This window comes from Mirounga angustirostris, unplaced genomic scaffold, assembly GCF_029215605.1.
Source record: "Mirounga angustirostris isolate CCGP_5_RB_7025 unplaced genomic scaffold, mMirAng1.0.hap1 SCAF_10, whole genome shotgun sequence".
Classification (NCBI taxonomy): Eukaryota; Metazoa; Chordata; class Mammalia; order Carnivora; family Phocidae; genus Mirounga; species Mirounga angustirostris.
Genome location: NW_026991718.1, coordinates 96,042,643 through 96,066,661, shown reverse-complemented (window position 1 = coordinate 96,066,661; position 24,019 = coordinate 96,042,643). Strand labels below are relative to the sequence as shown.

Below are 24,019 nucleotides of genomic sequence, written 5' to 3'. Positions count from 1 at the left end.
AGACAGACAAATTGCTTTTATGAAACCCAACAGCCCATGATGACTATTTCTGGATTCTTTAACTGTAGAGCTCCCTGACTGACTGTGTATCAACCCTTCCAAAAAAGGAAAACGGAAGGATGAGCCCTGACTCTGACCCACCTTTCCTGGCTTGAGAAGCCAAACCCCTCAGAAAGAAAGTCTCAGCAGTTTCTTGTTTGATATTATTTCTTCTGATTTAGTGGCCTTTGGGAATCCCCCCAAAACTGAACTCTCTGCCCCCCAATTTAAACTCCCAACTCCTCCACTATTTTATTAATTAATAAATTAAAAAGCCAAAAAAGTGAACAAAGGAAGACTGGCCACCACTGAACTGTCATTTCTTATTGGGCCACGGCTTGTACCTTACCTTAGAGCATCTTCTAAACCCATCTGAATTTACCATCTGCTTCTCCAGATCCACACTGTCCAGTGGAGTAGCCACTAGCCATATGTGTCTATTTACCCTTAAGTTTTAATCAATTAAAGCTAAATAAAATTAAAAATTCAATTCCTCAGTCACACTAGCTTTGTTTCAAGTTCTCAATAGCCACAAGGGGCTAGCGGCTACTGAAATTCAATTCAACTTCATTTCTATCACCACAGAAAGTTCTATTTGTTTGGTCATCTGCAGCTGCAGAACAAACTACCCCAAAATTGAGTGGCTTAACACAACCACCATTGTTGTTATCTCTCACAGTTCTGTGGGTTGACCAGGCTCGGCTGGAAAGTTCTGCTATTGGTCTCTCTAGGGTCTCTCATGCCGTTGGGGTCAGAATATAGCCAGGGCCAGTGTCAACTGTATGCTTAACTAGGATGCTAAAATGGCTCGGTCTCCCTCCCACTCCATGTAGTCCCAGGACTTCTCCTCTCCACGTGGTCTCACAAGCAAGGTGGCTGGATTTCTTACAGATTGCTGGAGGCCCCAAGAACAGTCACTCTAAGGGACAAGAAGCAGAAGCTGCCACTCCTCCTATAGGCCAGACATGGAACGAGCAAACATCACTCAGCCACTTCTATTGGACGAATGGTCTCAGGCCCAGATTCCAGGGGAGGAGGAATAGGTTCCACATCCTGGTGCAGAGTTAAACAAAAGATTTGTGGCTGGCTTTAAGTCAGCACATGCTTATTCAGAGTGATAACTGAAGAAGAGGGGAACTACCAAGCCACTCTCCAAATCCCTTGTTGAAAGTCAAGATGAGCACATTTGGGACAGGAGTGGCCTCCCACACAACAGGGACAATGGTCAACAGTCTCACACCATGTCATTAGGCATCTCTGCCCTAACACCTAGAATAGGAAGTGTGATGGTGAGGCTGGGAGCATCAGTAAATGGTGTGGTATTGTTTCCCAGATATTCTCTCAGCAAGATATCATCGCCAAACAAGGTAAAGACACACACAGATACTGACGTTCACACCTAAGAGCAAAAACAATATCATATTTTCTAATCATTGGCTCTCTTTAATTGACCTCTACAGGAAATAATTTGATTATCTGCATGTGGGAGAGTCAATCTATAGACAGCCCTGTTTTAATAGCCATTCACACTCGCTGGTTGCACAACTCAGAACTGGACCAACATCCTCTCTGCTAGATCCAATGACTCAATACGTGCTCAATAAATATCTGCTGCTTTCATGTAGGTGCAATTTAATGTCATTTCCATACACTACACATCAGAAGGAGAGTACCTCTATGGTTAGCTGTTGCCCACAGAGGCAGAAAGCATTTCTTAAGGGTTTGCTCTGATGTTCCAGACATAGAGATGTCAGCAAGGACCCCACTTAATGGTAATAAGTCACCCCTTTTGTTGTAGATAGGGTTGTTTGGTGTTGGGAACTTGAACTGGAAAATAGGATGTGGCCAACAAAACATGGAGATGGGTAGAAGCCACCCAGCCCAGGCACAGTTCTGGACAGGTGCAGGCTATCAAGGTCAAAGATGGTCAGTGAAGGCATGAATCAAGGACTTTAGTCAATCAGATGGTGCCAAGGAAGTAAGACTGAAGGCCAGGGAAGCAGGGTCAGAGAGAGCTTCAAGCTGAAGTAACAATAAAAACTAACATTTCTTGGGACACCTGGGTGCTCAGTTGTTTAAGCATCTGCCTTCGGCTCAGGTCATGATCCCAGGGTCCTGGGATTGAGTCCCACATAGGGCTCCTTGCTCAGCGGGGAGCCTGCTTCTCCCTCTGCCTGCCACTCTCCCTGCTTGTGCTTTCTCTCTCTCTGACGAATACATAAATAAAGTCTAATAAAAAACTAACATTTCTTGAGTACTCACTATATACTAGGTACTGCCTAACAATTTGGAAACAGTCACAATTATCCTCTAAGATTGTTGCTATTGTCCACATATTGCAGATGAAGAAACCAAGGTTAGGGAGGCAAGAAACTACTCAAACTGATCTTAACCATCATCTTCAGTGTTTGAAGCCCACCCCTTGGCTCTGCCTCCCTGGTGGGTCTTTGTGAATGGGATCTCATCCTTGTAAGTGGAGGTCCAAGCCTAAGGACCAGGCAGTCAGCCTTACCCTACCAAGAAAGTTAGAAGTCTGCATCACATAGAAAAATAATGTTTTCTCCCCTAACTTGGGCTTCACCAGTCTCAGAAGGACTAGCAGGGTATCTGTTCCAGTATTATTACTGGGAATAAATGACTCCAACCCTTAGCAGCTTATAGTAAATATTTGTTTTGCTCATAATTTTGTGGCACAGGAACTCAGGAAGAGCCAGTCTGGGCACTTCTCATTTGAGGTTTCTCATGCAGTTGAGGGCAGAATGTTGGCTGGGCTGCAGTCATCTGAAGACTCAACTGGGGTGGACATTCTCGGTTCATTCCCAAGGCTGACCACTGATGTTGGCTGCTGCGGCTCAGCTGAGGCTTTCATACCAAGGGCCACTCATGGGCTTCTTCCATGGCAGTTGAATTTGCCTCCCCACCCCACCTCATCCCCTTAGTGGACAAGTGTCCAAAGGGAACAGGTGAAAGATGCCTGGCCTCTTCTGACCTAGCCTTGAAAGTCATGCAACATCTTTTTGGTAGAAGTAGTCATAGCCCACTCAGATTGAAGAGGGGAGAACAGACCTACCTCCAGAAAAGGTGTGTGGCATAGTTATACATCTCAACTGAATTACTAGCATTATAACTAGGAATATGTACATGGCGCTCCTTGCTAATTCTCTGAGATCTCCAGAATCATCAGAGTTTCCTGAGAATTTGGACTATTGTGGATTAGACTTTCTGAAAAGACTCAAATTGATGACAGGATATTAATGTAAACTCTAACCAAGTAATTGTCATTTGCATACCATTTGTGTTATGATTGGCTGGTGATGAGTTGATCCCCCCTGTAGACTGGGAGCCATAGATAGCCGAACAGCTCAGGTTCTGTGTCTAAATAGCCTGTTTTTCTAGGACCTGCATCGTGCCTGGTGTTCACTGCTGAAAATAAGCCAGTGAGTGCAAAATAAAATTGAATACATTAATAATACAAGAATTAAAAGTAAGTAAGCTGATTGAGAAAATGTATTTAGTACACTCCACCTCAAAAGATAATCAAATAGACAAAAATATTTTTTTTTAAGATTTTATTTATTTATTCATGAGAGACAGAGAGAGAGAGACAGAGGCAGAGGGAGAAGCAGGCTCCCCGTGGAGCAGGGAGCCTGATGCGGGACTCGATCCCAGGACCCTGGGATCATGACCTGAGCCGAAGGCAGACGCTTAACCGACTGAGCCACCCAGGCGTCCCTCAAATAGACAAAAATATTAAAATACTATTTAATTACCAGGCCATTAATCTCATGCTTTAGTTCATTATATTTTTTTGAGTCATGTCTGTCATTCCCCATGGTTCTATCAATAATCTCTTCTTTCTCAGACCAAAGTCTGCGTCTGTCCCAACTTAACACTCAGTCTTCCCCTTAACCTAATTAAAGATCCTTTATTTTAGTTGGGCTAAATTTATCTTGTTTTAATTTTAATTTCCTTCAGGTCTCAAATTATCTCTTTGCCTTGATATTTTACCCTCACAGAGAATAGACTACTATTTCTCAGAAAATTTCTCTCCCAGACAACTTGCACTATCAGAACATGGGGTCATCTTTAAAAAATTGACTCACTGCATGGACTAGGAGCTTGCTCCATCCACTCCACGCATCAACCTGGTATTGCAGTACCTCCAGGAATGGTACACCTTTTAGGGGGAAATACCCAATGTCTAAAGTCAGCTTGATTTGTTGGAGGAGGGGGGTGGGTATCACCTGAGACTGTGTGCATTGAATGCTTCTGCCTTAGAGTGGCAGTGCAGGTGGCTTGTACCTGGCTTTCCCGAGACTTAAGTGTGTATGTACATGCATCACAATCTTCTTACACACTACAAACATGAATAGAAGGATGATCATGCTGGGGTGCCTGGCTGGCTCAATCAGTACAGCCCGTGACTCTTGATCTCAGTGTTGTGAGTTCAAGCACCACACTGGGTGTAGAGATTACTGAAAAAATAAACACACAAGTATAGTTATACCAAAAAAAAATTGACTCCCTGTTAGAAAAAAACATATTCTCTGTGTGTGCCCTGTGGGTGTGTTTTTAACTTATCTATATGTTCCAAAATGTTTTGCCCAACATTGAGTTTACAAAATGTAACCAATTTTAACAAATACATACAACAATTTAATTTCAACACAACATTCTAGACCTGGTAGATTTTTGAAAATGTTTCTGCTCTTCTGCATTATCCACATGACTCTAATGATGTGGTAGATGATGTGACCAATGGTGACAATAATAAATATAACTTATCAAGTGTTTACTACAAGCTAAACCCTTTTGATGAATTGGCCCTCATCTTGAACACTGCTTTGCAAGATAAATAATATCCCCATTTCAAAGATAAGGAAACTGAGGCTCAGGAAGATTATGACACTTGGCTGAAGCTTCACAATTATTACAGTGTCTGAGACTAGAATAGAACTGGATCTGGTGGTCTCTTTAGCCTGTGCTCATCCCCAAACTTTCCCACAGCTGAAACAGACCACTTCAGAATTAGGGTCCAGGACAAGGGCCGGCAACCTTTAAAAATACTAGTCTCGAATGAATCTTCTGACCCCCGTCCCTTCTACAGTCCTTGGGAAGGGGTGTGGGGGAGGAGGAGGAGGAGCGTGGATGGGAAGTGACAGGCTATACTCTCCCAAATTACAGAAAGCAGCCGTGAATGGCAGCAGTGATTGACATGCTTTGCATGTCAAAATATCAGCAACAAGATGTAACATATGTTCTGTAGAACAATGACTCCCAGTCCAGAAATGTCTTGTGTAACCAGAAATTTTTTTGAAAGAAACTTTTTTTGAAAGAAACATCCCAATACTAGTTCTTTTTTGCGGGGCAAAGCTGTATCTGTGGCCAGGCCTTAGGGTGCTGACATGGAAGATGCCACCTCTCAGAGGGATTGAATGATACCCCTAGCTTTTAAACACAGCAAATCCAACAAAGCTAGTAAATGCCACTGAGCTAAGTGCACCTCACTGCTCATGCCACTTGATGGAGAAAAAACCAAGCCCAGAGAGGCCAAGAACCTCGCCTGAAGTCATGCAGCCAGTTGGTGGCGGCAAGGTTGGGTCTTTGATTTCAACACCTATGTTCATGACCGTGACACCGGGAGATGCTGGTTTTGCTAAAGGCTGCATGCTGTAAAGATTATATGGCTCTGCACCCCTGGCTGAGAGCTTTCAATATGGCCTTGAAGTTCCACGGTGCTTTCTGAGGCCTCGAGGGCAATGGAATGCAGCGATGCTCCTAACTCTACCATTGCAAAGACTCTTGGTCAACAAGATGGGCCACATCCAGGAGAAAGCACATGGCTCCTGCAGGGAGGTCACAAGCTTCCTGGAAAGCTATATTCTGCAGGGACAATATCAGCTCTCACCCAGGACACTTCACCAGAAACCATTTGCCCTCTGCAAAATTGCTTTTCCCACCCAGCCGTGTTCTTCTTATTCCATGCCAGAGAATGCTCCCCTAATCCTTTGCTGTCTGTACCCTGTTAAACGATAATTGTTTTTCCTCCCTCGGCCAGTTTCATTTCAGAAGAAATGCCAGTTGATGCTTTGAAAATGTCAGGATTTCCACAAATCTTAGATCACTGCTCTGATGGGCCATCCATCGTGCAGCCACTAAACCCCTTAGTACGGACATGCATGTCAGAGTCTTATCCTGGGGCCCCAGCTCTAATTGGCTTCACTCCTCTGATGTGTCTGGTGGCAACTGTTTCTCCACTCAGGAGGCACAGCCCACCCTCACTCGGGAATGGAAACACGAGACTGAGCCTGAGGCACACGTGCTCAGCCCACACCATTCTCCCGGCGCCAGCCCCATAGGAGGGTGCTTTCTTGAGTAATTTCCCTGAGGACACAGTGGCAGGTATTAACCTTCCATCCTGTGGTGTTCTTTTCACAGGGATTGACTATCTGCACCCGGACTTGGCCTCGAACTACGTAAGTACAAGCTGACCTGGGTGGGCGCGCACGCACACACAGAAACACATGCACGCAAGCCCACTCATGCGCGCTTGAACTGCCCATCTTGCTGGAGCCACAGCTCAGACCAGAAGCAAAGGGACAGGGCCTGGGGCCTGGCAGCACGGAATGGTGGTGGCTTTGTGAGAAAACAATCAGGAAACTTGAGGTCTGAAAGCGCAAGCCCAGAAAAAAGGGAGAGATGAAGAAGAGAGAGACTTGGCAAGCTTTAATTAATCAACTCTAGCTGAGGATATTGAATTGAAGGGTGGAAATGTGCCATTTGGGTTCTTGCTGGATAAAACCAATGGCAAAAAGCCAGAAAGAGGGACTACTCGCATCGCAACCATAGCTTTACCAAAGCAAGGACGTCATCTTTTTTTTACTGTTTGTGCTTATGAGCACCCCACACTGACTTTCCCCTGCAACACTGAGTCTACCATATGGTATCCTTTGACAAATAAGACATATTCACAGAGAATCATGATACACGCTGTTGAGCTAGATCCACACGCTCTAACTTTTTACCTAGCAAATCACACGCTGCTTTCCTGACCAAACCTGCAAACCCTTTCAACATGAGAGATTGCTTTATGTTCACCCCAGGGAGTATACCAGCCAAGCACTGCTGTTCGTACTAAGCTATACTTCTCCCGTAACCTTCAGGTTGAAGTCTTTTTTTTAAATCTTACTTTAGTTAGCTTAAGAGTCTCATATTAAGGAGAATATGGACTTCATTAGAGAGAAGCTTGTTAACAAGCAGAAGTGTTGTCAGTTCAACATTCTGGGTCATTCATTCATCCTGGAAGGTGTGCGCATGCACATTGCAAAGAGAGAACAGAGATTTTCTGTCTGTGTATTGTGTTAAGCATCAGGGAAAAAAGCACCAATCTGCTGAACTTCTATTTACTTCATGGGTCTTATAAATCTAGAAGAGTATATGTTGGACTAAGCATCTTTTTAATAATGATAATTATTAATAATAATAATAAAGTTAAATGAATCATTGGCACAGTCCAGCCAGTATGCCCCCCCCGAAGGAAATGATAGAAGTTAAACCAAAGCTCTATTCTCAGAGATGAGAATCCACCTCTATAGAAAAGACAAGAAACTGCCCGTGAGTTATAGGTTCTGCCACAGCGCCCATGTGCAGGTCTGAGGAAGCAGATCCCTCCTTGTCACTGGGACCTTCTTCCCGCACTGCAGGCACCATGGAGCTGTCCGCCTGGCCGTTCCTTCTGCTTTCTTAAAGGGACTGCCCCATGCAGGGCCTCAACCACCTTCTCCAATGACCCTCTCTCTGCCTCCCCAAAAGGGGAGTTTGAGAAATACGTGTGTTGTGTTTGCTCCAAGGCTCTGATACCCAGACGCCTTTCCTTAGGAAGAAATGGCAAAAAAAAAAGAAAGAAAGAAAGAAATGGCCAAGGGATAAGAGCCTGTAGGGCTGGCAGGTTCATCTTCACCAGCTGCTCCCTGCACAGAAGCATTTATATTCTTTTACAGGCTGCACAGGGGTCCTACCATCTCCAGGACCCAGCGCCTTGCATAGCAGCCAAAGAGGGTGCTGTTCACTTTCACAAACCAGTGTTACCCCATCTTACAGCTTGTAGGACTTCAAGGTTGCAGCAGCCGTCAGACAGGCTGGAAGCTCACAGTGCATGGCCTCCCTCCAGCTGGTCCAGCCCCCATGCAGGTCACTTCCATGTCAGGTGAAGGTGATAATCACTACACTATGGAAACATCCCGAGGCTGCTTACACAGAGAGTGACCTGGGCATCCTTCCCTTCCCCCCACCCAGCCCACATGCATCTGTGACAGGCTGCCCCCGATACCAGTTATCAGATTAAAAAGAGATAGTAATTCGAGTGGGAAAATAATCTTCTGGGGCTCTGATGAACTACAGGTACTATGCTAATCAAGAACGTGATACATCTGCCAAACACCCTGATCAGAAAATGGAAAATGAAGCATCCAAATTGGGAGGTGCCATCTCCCCTCAAATCAGCAATATCAGAATATACCTGAATAGCACTATGGCTTCTATGACTGTTGTATTCCTTTTTCTTCCTTCCTTTCTTTTTTTTTTTTGTTTCATTCTAAAAAATTTTTTTCTAATTAGAAAATAAATACATTTTCTCTGTAGAAAATTCGGGAAAGCACAAAACAGGTTCAAAACCTGCCCATAGCACCACTCTTAATATTTTCGCATATTTCAGACTTCCACTTCTACGTGAATATTTTTTAATAAAATTGGGCTCTGTTGCATATACAGCTTCCCCCCATCCACTTGATATGTCATAAACATTTTTTATATTACTAAATATTCTTCAAAACATGGTTATAGGGGCTACATAGTCTTGTCTCATGCTGTAATTTATTTGAACTTTCTAATCCTCAATTCTTGGACAACTATGTTGCTTCCAATGCACATCTCATTCAAAGATGAAGAATGACAGATAGTGACAAGGATGGTAGAGGGACTCCAAACCATAACCTGCTAAGAAGAGCTGAAAAAACTGGGTGGGGGGAAGATAACTAAGAGGCACTTTAAATACATTTTCAAATATTTCAAATTCTCCATGAGGAATGAGACATTTAACTCATTCAGTACTTTCTCCCAAGAAAATCCCCACCCGTGGGTGACAGCTGTGGGAAGAAGAGTGTAGTTCAGTTAAAGGAAGAACTGTCCAATGATTGAAGCTAATAAATAAAAGGAGTTAGCTCTCCCAGGAGAGGGGAGGGTTAATGACCATTTGGCTGGGATGTGGAGGAGATGACACCATCTCCTCTAAACTTAAACTAGATGTCACCGAAGAATTGAACAGGAAATGTGAGTTCCGTACCTAACAGCCTCCATCCAGAGGAAGGTCCGAGTCTTCAACATTTATCAAACACTTGGAACCTTACCAAAAAATTATCTATAATTACACATGGCTGTGAAGTGTTTCCGAGTCATTGGTACAGGTGAGAAAACAACATCCAAATATCTCCTTCTTAATTTCTCAGCAGAGAACTTGAACCTCAACTGGTTGGCTCCAGTCAGTGTCTCTCTCACCCTGTGTAGAGTTGAGAGTGACAACTTTGAAGCTACTAATCAAATTTATCTTCTTTATTTTTAATTAAAAATTTTACACTATAACTAATAGAATGAGAAAGGCAAGTGGAGTAGAGCTGCCCAGGAGAACAATGAAATCAGTGGATGGTGATAAGCTGATTAACAGGTGGCATCACACCTTGTTAGGTGACTTAATGGCTTGGATGTGATGAGTTTGCATAGTGCCCTTCTAGTGACATATGCTTTGAGTTTCTCCAGAAGCAAACCCTTAGACAGGGGTCAGAGTGCAAGTAGTTTATTTGGGAGGCGATTCTCGGAAGCAAGGATAGAATGGGGAATATAGAAGGGAAGGCGGCCAATAGACAGTGCATGATCAAAGTTACCATGGGGAGCAGCTCGAATTCGATCCTGCTAGAGAATCCAGGAGATGGTGTTGAACATGCGTGCCAGAATTTTTCCAACACAGATGGGCTCACCACAGAGGCTGGGGTATTTGTACATCAACTCCTGTCAGTCATTGGTTGAAGGCTGGTCCTAGGGGGTGTGAATGTGAACATTCCAGCACCTCCTACCTTCTACAGTCTCAGAGAAAACTCTTGGCAAAGAGACACTGTGGAGTCTCTTGGATGGAGACTCAGGCAATTGGATGGAGGCAATTGGATGGAGTTCACCAGGGAATGGGTGACAGGCCAAAGGCATATAGGCCTCGTACTTGCAACATTCACCACAGGAGGATGACTGCTAATTGATTAAAGGTTACAATAAACAGAAAGGTACTATGTTGAGAAAATTTCTTCCCACTACTGATTATTTTCAGTGAGAAGTGAAAACTCTATCAGAGGTTCTTGGACAACTATAACAAAAATTTCTTGATAATCAAACCAGGTAAAACATTTCCCAAAGCAGAATTAATTTGAAAGCTTTATTCCATATATCAAAAAAGAAGAGGGGAGCCTGGGTGGCTCAGCTGGTTGAGGGTCTGACTGGATTTCGGCTCAGGTCATGATCTCAGGGTTGTGAGATTGAGCCCCAAGTCAGGCTCTGTGCTGGGTATGGAGCCTGCTTAAGACTCTCCCTCTCCTCCTCTCCTTCTGCCCTTCCCCACCCCTGCTTGTGCTGTCTCTCTGAGGAAGAGAGAGAGAGAGAGAAGAATCTGAGTATGCTGGTACTCTAGGGTTCTTTCCATTTAAACTGAGAATTTAAATCCTTTGAAAGCTGCAAATCATTATATAATGTAAGTCATTAGTGTTCATTTAATTCAGCAAATCTACTTTAAATCTGTTGATTATTAGGAGCAAAGGACAATAATACCACTTTTATTTTTACTCTGTTGTTCTGTGATTGAATTTAATCGGAGAGATCCAGTCCCACTGGTCAATGCTCACTATTCCAAATGATTAAAATCCTCCTTTCCCCAGCCCTTCAGTAATAACATGAAATGAGTATTGGCCAAGAAATAATTTTAGACCAAGTCAAAATCAGAGTTCCTCTACCCTGTTCTCTCTGTGCAACCGGTCCAGATGTGTGGTCTAACTCCACTGAATCCCTGTGTATTGAGCCCACTATGTGCAAACCCCAGAGGAAGAGGGAAAGCAGACATGGGTGTTCTCCAGAGGAGCCTGAGTCAGTGAGGACACAGGCGTGGGATGCGTCTAACAGGGGAGGGGCAGGCAGGCAGGGGTTGCTCACCACTTTACTGTGTGGCCCCCATGCGGTGACAATCACAGGCCGGTGCTCACAGTACGAGTCCTAGCTTAGGGGTTCTTCCAGGTCTCCCATAGAACAGAGGAGGAGTCCTTCAAGAACACGTGACGTGTGACTGAGGTGGCAGCTTTCCGTGGACAGGCAGGCAGAGTGGAGCTGAGTGTCTCCTGTTTTGTTCCAAAGCCTGCTCTGCTGGAGCTACAGAGGTGAATAAATGCCTAGTGGTTCTATAAAACCCAAGAAGAGTCTTCTCCCAGTGGGTTGAGGTTTTCTCAGCAACAGACCTGAGACGAAGATTTAAAAGCAAGTCCTTTATTTGAGAGAAGATTCCAGGAAGTACCAGCCAGGGAGAAGAGAAACGACACCAGAAGGGACAGCAGCGAGGAAAGGGTTTGTTAGGAAGCCAGTGACCACTGAGGGCAATGGGAACTTAATCTCACTGTAGAACTCTGGGAGGCAGTGTAGACAGAGCCCTCTCAGAATTACCCCCAACGCTTGTCAGTCGGGGGTTGAGGGTTGTGCTTCTGAAGCAGGTGCAAGGTGGGAAGCTCAGGGTTTAACTCCCTGGCTCTTCTGGCCTGTGCATTATCCGTGCAGAATAGGGTCAGGGGACAGACAGCAGAGAGTCTTTAGACACAGAGTGGCAATTGATGGCAGTTGGAAATCAACCAGCAGGCAAAGGTAGGGTTTCTAACAGCATGACAACAGTGGAAACGGAGTCAAACCTGAGTGTGACTCCTGGCTCCCTAATTCATAGTTCTGCGACCTTGGGCTAGGAATCCTGTAACCCCCCCTTGAGCTTTAATCTTCTCATTGGTGGAATGGGCAAAAAAATATCAGGTTTGTTGTGAGATATCGTTGAGATAACATGTTGTCAGGTAGATAGTAGATGTTCAACACACATTCATCTCCTTCTCAAAAGAGCTGAGATCACAACTCTGCCTCATGACAGCTTGTCCCGCTGGAGGACAAGCAGGGGAGTGCCTTTAAAAGCCAGTGCAATTGCTCAGTGCACAACACGGGTCAGCTCAGAGTTATCATCCAGACCAAGTGTAAGGTCGTGAGGGAAAGCAGAAGCCAAAAAGTGGAGGTCACCGAAGTAAATCTAAAAGATTTCTTTGAAAGATAAAAGTTTGATTTTATTTGAAAAAAATGAAAGATTTATTTGAAAAAGAACATCCAAGCAAACAGAAGATACAAGGGGAAAGAAGACCCATTGCTCACGGCCAGGGATGTAATGAAGAAGGATGGCCCTGAGAAGCAGAAACTCTGATCCACATCCAGCTTCTCTGTCACGGATCTTTGAACTAAAAGGATATTCAGAGGGGAGGGCTAATCCCAAGGTGAGTGAAGGGACTATAAAATAGCAATTTTTCCAAATGAGGATTTTTCCGGGCCAGGAAATGACATCTCCTGATGTTTTAGTGATCGCAGGGTGGGGCATGGGCATCTGCCCGAGGGCCTCCGTCTTTCAACTGGGAAACTGTGGGTCATCTTCCGAGCAGTCTCGAGACCCTGTGCTGAAAATCAGTGCAGAATCACATGATCTTGCTGGAGTTTTCCATGGATTCTTGACTGCAGCAAATGTGGAAGAGTGTGTTGACCAAGAGCTCATCCTTCCCGAGACCTATAACTTCTGAAAGAAAGCACCCCTCTCTAGAGGGGTAAAGTATATTTCCCACCCCTTGACTGCGGGCTGGGCCTTGTGACTTGTTTAAAGCAATAGAATAATACAGAGGTGTTGTGCCAGTTTATGCATGAGGTCTTACAAGGCCTTTTATGTTCCCATGTGCCCTCCTATGCCTCTACCATCACCACCAGGCTAGCCTCCTAGACCCAGGAGGTGGTGAAGAGCTGGCAGAGCCTGAAACACAGCCACTCAAGTCAATCCATAGAACTGAAGAAACAGAGCCACCTTTCTGAGCTCCCCCATTTCACCTGAAACCAGCCGACCCCAGAAGCAAGCAAGACCAGCCAAGAAAGCAGAGCTGCCCAGCTGAGCCCAGCCTAGATCATCAAACTCCCAGCCAAACTGCAGACCCATAAGTGATATAAAAGCTTATTGTTATACACTGCTGACATATTCTGTTGTTTTTATGCAGAAGCTGTTACAGTTACCCATGCTAGACCCCCTCCTCTGTCTTGCAGAGTAATGATTTCCATCCCAACATAAGGTGTATTTCTTTGAAAACTTTCCCAGAATCTAATGATTAATCTTATCATTCATTTTGGCACTTTACTCATTCACTTGTTCGACAAAGCTATTCCCCTATAATGCATGACTACATCACAACTAGATCACCAGCTCTTTGTAGGAAAGTGTGTACTTCTCTATTTTGTGTCCCTCTTAACATTTAGCATGATGGTTAGCAGACATTTAATAGATCTTTGTTCAGTTGAATGGAATATTCATCATTCATACTTTTGCAAATAAAATCAGGCACTAAATCATATGATGGATGATCCTCTATTGATGATGAATGGAAAGTCTAGCATGCAGGACCTTCTAACTCCCATCTCTCAACCACCTCATAGGTGGATGGCCTCATTCCATTCCCCATAATGCATGTCCCCAGGGAGGGAAATAGAGGACCATGGAACTAACTGAGGTCCCCATGACCGAAAGCCTGGAGAGAATATGCCTCTTGGTGTGGATAACCCACATGCAGGTAGCCAAGAGCTATTTTTTTTCTGTAACGTTTAGAGCTTGTCAGGTGGTAGGAATGCAATTAAGTTCCTGTATGGGAGAGGATAAATTATGCTCTTTGGTTCAGCTCAAAATCGGAAACGTGGTATATTTATGCTCCAGGGTTATTTCACCAAACAAAGTTCTTATAAAAGAAAAAGCCCACCCCTTAGGACCTGCACTTTTCCGTTCTTTTGATGGGTTCTTGACAGGTAACTGTCCTGAAGAGGGACTTCCGGAGCACTCTGAAGGGCTGCCAGCTCTGAGCCCGGAGGAAGTGCCTTTGAGCTTGGCAGCAGCGTACACACCAAGGCTCCAGGTCGCAGGTGGCCGCCATGATGAAAGGACACCTGCTGGACATGGGCCCAGTCCTAAGCCCTGGATGACTAGATGCTACAAAGTACCAAGCACATGCATGGCTCCAGGCTTTTAGACCAATTAATATTTAAGTAACCACATTAATATTGCATTCGAAATTGAGGTTTAAACAACCTTTATGTCTTACTGAAAGAAGGTGTTCACTTCTTTTGATGTACTTGTTAATGCTGGCCAGGTCATAGTAAACATTTTATGACCAGGAGACCAGACTGATTATTGGGGATAAGATCTTTTTCTTAATCATCTGGACAGATCATCAAATGGCTATCATCTGACTTAACCCATGTGCTAGATGAATCTGTTCATTTTTATAAGGTTGTATTTTGATAGAAAAATGGGAGAAAATAAAAGCTGGTTTAACTGAAATGAAACTGCTCATTTGGACCTAGGTGTATAACTACAGCCAAAAGCGAAGAAAGAAATATATGAATAATCAATTTTTCCATGTTGCTCAGTTGACTAGCTTTTGTTCCACTGAACCGAGTCAACATTTAAGAGACTTGTACTGAGTTTCTACCATGTGCAAGATGCTGTATTAGTGGCCTGGATTTAAAAATGTGAAAAATCTGCTCCCCACCCCCAGGGATTTCAGAGTTCAGTGGGGAAGGCACACTTGTAAGTATATAATTAAATCATAATGTAGTCCTTGCCATCCTGGAAATAAATATACTGCCCACTATGGGAACAAGCAGCAAGACCAAGCAAGTTAGCCCTAAAAGTTAGAGAAGGAAAAATCCTTAAATGCTTTTTAAAAATGTTCTTTTGGGTTGATACAGCATGTGAATTCATTTAGAAGCTTGTTCTAAACGATACTGAACAAAGGGTGATCGGATTATAATTGGTTTAATCTGGAGATTTGCTTCCACCAAGAAGCCAAGACTAAAAGTAGCCCACAAAAGTCATTTTCTTACCTTACGTTCTCTAAAGTCCTTTGACACAGTCTCATCTCTTGGACTAAATTTAAATGGCTTAAAGACCAAGATAATGTCTTTCCATTTATTTTTTTGTTCATGAGAAAATCAACTAGAGGCCTCTTTCCCCAAAGAGATCATTAATAGACATTCTTCTATAAATAAATGACTGAATTGTGGATGGATGGATGGGTGGATGGATGGATGGATGGATGGATGGATGGATGGATGGATGGATGCTGATGAGACTATTAGGATTTTATTATGCTTATCATCAAGCATACCTATTCAGAAAAAGTACATGTTTACATGATATGACAAGCCACAAGGAAGTCATCTGTGCAAATGTCAAGAATACTTTCTCCACGGCCTTTGTTTCTTTCTTACTCTCCTCCTCATTATCAGAGACACTCATCGAATTCCCAAGATGTGAAACATTTCACTAGGTTTCCGACTTTGGCTTTTTAGCTCAGAGAATCAAACACCCTTAGGTGACCTCCACCTTGCTTGCAGCAGACCTCACAAATAATTAATTTGCCAGTATGTCCTTACTGCAGCTCTGACGAGAAATACTGCACCTATTAAGGTGACATCGATTCTACCCTCTCCCTTTCTTCATGGGCCTATTTCCTAACTCTGCTTTCTGGACACGTGAGTGAGCCTGCTCAGATTCTTGAATCCACATGCCCCATCCAGAAGGAAAGAGCGGGTGGCCATCTACAAGGCCTGTCCAAGTTCTGTTGCCATGCCACAGAGCCCAAGTGCGTGCGTCCACTGGAAGCTGGCCTACGTGAGGTCATTGCCAGGGCACCGGGGCATCTGATGGAGACCAAAGGTCTGACCCATCATCCAGTCTCAGTTTTCTGAAGTGGCAAAAAAGACCAAGAAACAATGCCCAGGCTTCAGGGAAAGAGGATTAGACCCTGAGCCATGGATATTTCTAATACGCTCATGTAGTTGTATTCAAGAATCATGAGGATCTCACTTTGGTTTCAACTAGATCCCATTCTTCTCTTTAAAATCTCTCAGTTACATTTTGAAGCCAAAGCCTTTTTGTGGTAGGCAGAATTCCAAAAGGCCCTCAAGATGCCCACCCCCAGGTGTAAACGCCTTGTATAACCCCTTCCCCATGAGTGTGAGCAGGACCTGTGAATATGATGGGTTATCACTCCCATGACTAGGTTGCATTATATGGCAAAGTTAAAGGGATTACTGATGTGTGATTAAGGTTCCTAATTAGTTGACTTTAAGTTAATCAAAGGGGAAGTTATCCTAGGTATCTTACCTAATCAGGTGAGCCCCTTAAAAAGAGGATCTATAGTTCAGAGAAGGAAGAAGTAAGAGTAATTTTAAGCAGTAGAGACTATCCATTGTTGGCTTTGAAGAAAACAAACTGCCATGTTGTGCAGAAAGCACACATCAGGGAATGGTGGGCCACCCCTTAGAAGTTAAGGGCCTCAGTCTTACAACCACAGGGAACTGAATTCAGCCAACCACCACTGAACTTGAAAGAGGACCTCAAGCCTTAGATGAGATTGCAGCCCCAGGAACATCTTAAGCAAGGTGAGACTGTGAGCAAATGATCAGAACTGTGAGACAATAAATTGGGTGTTCTTTTAAGCCACTAAGTTTGTGGTAATTCACTATATGGCAATAGAAAACTAATATAGCCTTCTTGATTATAGTTGAGATTTGAACATGAACTGAATGACTTACTTTTCCTCTGAGTTAATAAAAACAGATTGTTTTAATAAAAACAGATTGTTCTTCAGGTTTTACATTTGTTAATATGGTTGCTCTTAGCTCAAAAATAACTCTCTCATAAATTATAATTCTGCTACAACTAAGGGTCAGGGAAATTTAGTATGAGTCAAGAGTTTGGGGGCCAAACCCCCTGAGTTCCAATCCCACCCCAAGTACTTGCTAGGTTTGTGACCCTAGACAAGTTAATCTCTCTGTGCCTCATCTGTAAAATGGGTTAATAATATTTATTGATAAGTATTATACTTATCAGTATCTTATTGATGGTTGTGATAAGTCAATTAAATAGTATACACAAGGCCCTTAGAACTGTTCCCAACATATTGGACACCCTGTGTTAAGGGGTGCAAGTTGCAATTTAAGCAACTTGCCTGAGGTCATGCAGCTAGAACTTAGCAGAAGCCCACAAACCTGAGATGGTGAGGCATCAAAGTCCATGCTCTCAACTCCTCCCTGTCCCTGCCTAAGGACACATAACAAATTCATGAAAACCATTTTGAAAATGAAATTCAAAGAACCAATTAACGTGCTATTCTAAGTTTTCATGTTTTCCCTCCACTTTCCTATTGTTACAAAGTATGCCAAAAGTTCATGTAACTTGTTACAGCAGCAAAAGAAAACTAAACAGGCCCTCTTTGTTGAGAATGATGTGTTTCCTCCACTTGGAGGAGAACAGAACACACAAACCTCACAGGTGGCTGAGGGTAGGACATTACCCCTGGCCACTACCCCAGCTCTGCAGGCTCAGTGGGGACCCAGGTAAACCAGGTCTGAGGCCAGCAACGGCCTGGATGAGGCCAAAACTGCTCCGCATGGAAGTCAGCAAATCAAAGCCCTTAAAGCAGCACAGGTGTGGACGCTGAGGTGAATCCATGTGGCCAGAATTCATCCCCTGAGACTTCTCAGTCCTTTATAGATTTCTCAGTCCTTATTGAAATAGATGCCCCTAACATCCCCATTTCTCCAGCACATGTTTTCTCAAAGCTGATACCGCCTTCACTTCAAGTTGACTTGAGGGCATTTGTCAATTTTTAATCTCTTTTCAATGCCTCCAAGTGAATATGGTTGCAGCAAATGGGGGAAGGATGGTCTGTCCTGGGTACATGGAAAGGTAGGCTTTGCTAGAACAACTCTAGGGATTTGACAGGTGTTCTGGTCCAGTCCCTATCTCAGTTCATAGGAGGAAACTGAGGCCACGGAGGAATGTGACTGGTCAGAGGCACACAGCAGGTTAGAGCAGAGCCAGTCCTGGCACTGAAGTCTCCAGCATCCCCCCACCTGGAAGATTGGCTGTACCCGCCCCCCTCTATGGGCCAGCCTACACGGCAGTGCGGAGCCACATAGCCGGATGTTCCCGCGTGCTCAGGCAAAACCCAGCCAAGGCAGAGAACCAGCTGTGGCTCCCTCTGCGGGAGCTTCAAGCCTCTTGGCCCTCTCTGAGCACATCTTCCCCTGCCAGGTCCTCCCAACCCACCCTCTGCCACCTACCCCTGCCATTCAGCCGCCAGAGAGAACCCTCCGGATCAGGTTATGTCTGGCCTGCTCTGACTCTTTTGTACCGTTTTTGGGTGCCGCCACCCTCACTTTGGTCTACTTTTGCCTCCAAGTACCAGCACTCTTTTCTGTGGAGGACTGCCCAAGGGCTCCTGGAGCCTGCTTTGCCCCACATGCTTGGAGACCTGATAAGTCTGGAAACTGACACTCCCGCTTGGCACCATTGAATCTGTGACTGCCTGTCGGGGCATGAGAACCTGGGCTCAGGCTGGGAAAACACTGGGGTGCAACTCACCCCTCAGAACCTCCAGCAGGACTTGCCTGAAATCCCATCTTGGCCTGGCATCCTCTGATGTTCTATACTGCTTCTCCCCCTCCTTCACCGGCTTCCCCTGGGAGCACATCTTCCATAAATCACTTCAGTAAATCTCACAAGCCTCCATCTCTGAGTTTGCTCTGGAAATCCTGACCTCCTTACGTTTGAGCAATCAGGAACTTGGGCAAAGCCGAATTTTCCATCCTACATGGCCAAGGCGGAGAGAATCTCTGACATAGAAATAAGATTAGCTTCTCAACCATGGTAACCCTGCTGGCTCCCAACCTACGGGAAATTATTTTTCACAAAGAAAGAACCCTTAATTATCAACAGATATTTAAAACCTGAAGCCAAGTACAGGAAGCCAGGGCTTGGCTCTGAGCAATATTCCTCCTCATCATCCCCAGGATGATGGTGAGGTCTGTACTTTTAATGTCGTGCACACACAACCTCTCCACAATGCGCGCTCTGCTAGGCAGAAGAAGAATAAGATGTATTACAGTGTGTGGGAGATGTTTTCATTAAGCTATGGAAATAGAAGGCTTGTGTTTTATAGCTCAAACATTGCCAATTTTTAAAATAAGAGGTTTAGTGTAAATCTAAGCTATTCAGGGAGCATGAGTCCAAGGACTCCCATTGAGTGACTGTGAGCAAAAATGCATTGTTTGATTTTTATGGTCCTCAGTGTCCCCATCTGTAAAACCGATGATTGTCTTCTCTGCTTGAGAATCAAAGGAGTATAATGATTATCCATATTACTGATTTGAACAATGGGTCTTTGCTGATTGATCCAAAAATATAAATTAAACTCCCCAGAATGCTAAAACCATTGATGCCCTTCTGGTACCGATCTTGGACCACCCTTCTTTCTCCACCAAGCCCCACAGACACGAACATGTCCTCTGCTGAATGTGTAGAGAATGTTCCAGAAGACTCAGTAGGAAGGAGCCAGTTTCTGTGTGGGTGTCAGCATGGTGACCAGACAGACACTGAGTCATTTGATACAGTCAGCACCTCACTGGGATTCTTCCCAGGCACTTTACAAAGACTATATTCCCTGTGAACAAGACATAGCCCGGGTTCATTAACACCTCAACTAATCACTCACAAGCAATCACAGTCATCCTATCCTACATGACAGTTTGGTTTGTGACTTTTCATTTGTTGCTTGGCTGGTCTTCACTCATAAATCCCCTCACACAGAGAGTTGATTGTTGTCAACAGGGAAGAAGATCCATCTTTTCTCTCCCACCTCATCTCCCTGCCATAGCTCTAATATTTTGATCCCCTCTATTTAGTCTCTTTGTCTCTGTCAGCTTCTTCAAATTGCAGCAGTACTGATACCCAGCATTTGTTGAGTATGTACTGTGTACCTCTCAAGATAGGAAACCAAAGATCAGAGAGATTAGTGATCTCCCTTAGCTCACACATCTAGTGAAGAGTGAAATGTGAAGTTCACCATTTGTCACGCTGACTTCACTCAGCTGGGGCCCCTCCAGGCTCCCACAGCTAGCAAATGACCTGTGTTCTCATTATCAATATTAACATCCATGCACCATATTTACAAATCCTTCCAAAAGAAAACAAACCTGCCTTGGAAACAATGCTTATATTTATAATCATGGATACTACTTGTTCCTCACAGGGAATGCTTAAAATACCAATTTAAATGCAAATGAACCTTATCATCCAAATTAGACTCATTCCACTGTGTTGAAATTAATATAGAAAATAATATCGAGCATTAAATTATGAGTAATTAATATTGACACAATGAAAAAAATACTCTCACTTCAATATGTTGGGGAGGAGAAGTCCTGTCTGCATGTGTGCTGTGAATACTGGAAGTAACAACCAGAACACAGTAGCCCCAGTGCCTGGCATGGCTGACATGCAGGATACCACAAGAGAAATATCGGGGGAAGACAAAAGCCAATGATACATCTTAGGACCAAGTAAGCTACTCTTTGGTTCTAAAGAAAGTACACTATCCTGTTATCTAAGTGACTACATGTTATTTAAGAATAAGCTATTTCTTAAATACTAAAGAGCTGTAGGGAGAGCCTGAAAAATTAAAATCTTTTAAACATGAAAACAAAGAGAGCAACTGTTGCAACTCTCTGGACTCCTGTTTCTAACAAAGCCATTTGCCTATGTCTTGACACATGGCTGGTTAGATCAGGGGATTTCAGCAGACTTTTTCTTAAAGGGTCAATAGTAAAAATTTTAGGCTTTTGTAGGACTGATGGTCTCTGTCGTAACTACTCTGCTCCGCCACTGTACCGTGAAAGGGGCCATAGACCTTAAGTCAACAAATGAGCGTGGCTGGGTCCCAATAAAACTTTATTTATAGAAAGAGGTTGCTGGCCTGTGCATCATGATGGCTTTGTTAGAAACAGGAGTCCAGAGAGTTGCAACATGGGCCCAGTTACAACTGTACCACTTTCCAGCACTCTGGCATCTGGCAAGCTGCTAGATGGCCAAGGAGCTAGCATCCTCATTTGTAAGCTGAGAAAATTAGGTTCTTGTCTGTTGTAACTCTAAAATCTTATGAAATTCTCCTCTCTTCCAATAAAATCACTGATTAAGAAACAAAAGCTAAATTGGTTTTATAAGCAAATGAAATTGTCAAGTACTTACTTTTGAGAATGACAGACATAAAGTCAAAGTTATGTTCCTTTTCCATGCATGATGCTTTCTATTTTAGTCACTGTGACTGAGTGATTTCAAAGAGTTTAGCATTTGTTACTGCCTTGGATTCCCCCCAGAAGCCAACCCTGAGGTGCTGATTCACAGATACATAGTTTTAATCACATATTCCTATCTGTAAACATTTTTGAGCAGTCTCTCCGAATATGTTCATAGTTATTTATCCACACACTGTATGTATGTCCTACTGTAACAATGGACTATGCGCATCATAAAACTATTCAAGGAAGAAAGTTTTAAAAGGTAAGATAAAAATACTTAAAACATCATAGTACACACCCATGTCCATAGCAGCATTAGTCACAATAGCCAAAAGTTGGGAGCAACCCAAATGTCCCTGGACAAGTGAATGGATAAACAAAATATCCACACAATGGAATATCACCCAGTCTTAAAAAGGAAGGAAATTCTATTTCATGCTACAGCATGGATGAACCTTGAGGACATTATGCTAAGTGAGATAGCCAGTTACAAAAAGACAAATACTGTTTGCTTCCATTTCCATGAGGTACCTAGAGTCATTGAGTTCATAGAGACAGAAAGTAGTGATGGCTGCCAGGAGCTGGGGAAGGAAAGGAGGGAGGGAATAGGGAGTTACTGCTTAATAGGTATAGCATTTCAGTTTTGCAAGATGAAAAAGTTCTGGAGATTGGTTCTGGAGATTGGCTCAACAATGCAAATATATTTAGCACTACCGAACTATATTTTAAGATAGTTAAGATGTAAATTTCATGTGATGCTTTTTTTCACCGCAATTAAAAATAAATATGTAATTTTTTTAAAATCGAGCTTTAAAAAAAGGAAGTTGTCATATATTATCCCCACACCCCAGTGGATCATTTTATCCATCCCTTGAGATGCACATGCCCATTTTGGAGAACTTTGCACTAAATAACCAGTGTGTAAACCTGTCCATAGTGTGATCAGTAAAATGTTCTGAATAAAAAATCCTTTTGCCAAGTAGATGTTAAGATTTATCTCTTCAAGGAAGATAAAACAGTATAATAGAAATGGTGCTGTGGAGGGACACACAAGCATATGGCTCTGAGCTCCATGCCATCTCTGCTATTTAGTTACTGTGACTTGAGGCAAGTTCATCAACCTCTCTGGGCTTACATTCCTCAAATGTAAAAGAAACATGTTTTCATTTATTCATTCAACAACTATTTATTGAGTGCTAATATTATACCAGGAGCTATGGTATATTAGTTACCTAATAAAATATGTGGTATATTAATTAACTATATAATATTTGCTGCATAACAAATAACCTCCAAAACTTGGACACATAAAATAACAGTTTTTATCTCACACAGTATCCATGGATAGCAGAAGCAACTTGGTTGGATGGTTCTGGTTCAGGGTCCCTCTTGGGGTTGTAGGTAAGATATCAGCTGGGGCCACATCATCTGAAGCTTTAACTGGGGTAGAGTATCTGTTTTCAAGATGAATCACATGGGAATGGCTGCTGGCAGGATGCCTCAGTTCCTCCCCCTGTGTAGGTCTTCATGAACTGCTTGAATATCCTCATGACATGGCAGCTGACTACCCTCGGAGCAAATGATGTGAGAGGAAGCAACATGAAAGCTACAATGTCTCTCATAGTTGAGCCTCAGAAGCCACCCACCACCATTTTGCAATATCCTATTTGTTCTATGGGTCAGCCTTCTTCATTGTGGGACACTCTATGCAAGGTCAAGAATACCAAGGGGCAAGAATCACTGGGGGCCAGCTTAGATACATTGATGCATAAAGTGAACATAGTGCTTACCCTCAAGGACCTTATCATCTAGAGGGGAAAATTGACTCCAAATAAATAATTGTAGAAAGAATTGTTTATTTGTAACTGTGGTGCCTTGCTATGATGGAAGAGTACTGAGTCTTATAAATGTGTTTAATGTGAGGAACTTGATCTCGTTTGCTGTGTGAGGGAAGTCTTCCCCGCAGAAGAGAACATTTATGTTGATGCCTTAAGGATGAAGAGGAGTCAGCCAGGTATCTGGCAGCAGAGGAAACAGCTTGTGCAAAGGCCCTGAGAAAGGAATATGCTCAGCCCTTTCAAGGATCTAAAGAAAGCTTGTGTGCATGTGGGGAGAAAGGGAGGAGCATATCAATCCAGGGAGAAAAAAATGACCTGAGATGACACTGGACCAAAGGAAAGAGACCTGACTGTGTGGAATTTATGAACCATAAGGATTTGCAACTTCATCATAAAAGCAAAGGGAACTTTTTCTTCCAAGCAGTGGTGGGGTGTGGAAGGAGATGCCTGGATTTGGTATTTTTCAAAGATCTGTCTGCTCTGGAGATGAATTGTGGGAAGCTGGGAGACCATATGGGGGAGTTTTCTAGGAGAAAGATAACTTGCAAAAGAGCTGTCGTCTTTTTTAAAAGAGAGAGAGCAAGAGAAAATGTAAAGTGCCCCAAATTTAGGAGACACTCACTAAATATTACTTCCCTCTCCCTCTTAAA

The 24,019-nt window shown here is 43.4% G+C and overlaps 1 protein-coding gene across 2 annotated transcripts in view; it reads left to right on the top strand.

Annotated features, from left to right (window-relative positions):
- PCSK2 (proprotein convertase subtilisin/kexin type 2) overlaps nt 1-24,019 on the top strand; it is a 285,368-nt gene that overhangs the window by 158,106 nt on the left and 103,243 nt on the right. For both annotated transcript variants that reach the window (XM_045883814.1, XM_045883815.1), the window contains one exon: nt 6,478-6,515. In XM_045883814.1, coding sequence (XP_045739770.1) covers nt 6,478-6,515 — 38 coding nt within the window. The remainder of the gene's footprint in view (nt 1-6,477; nt 6,516-24,019) is intronic.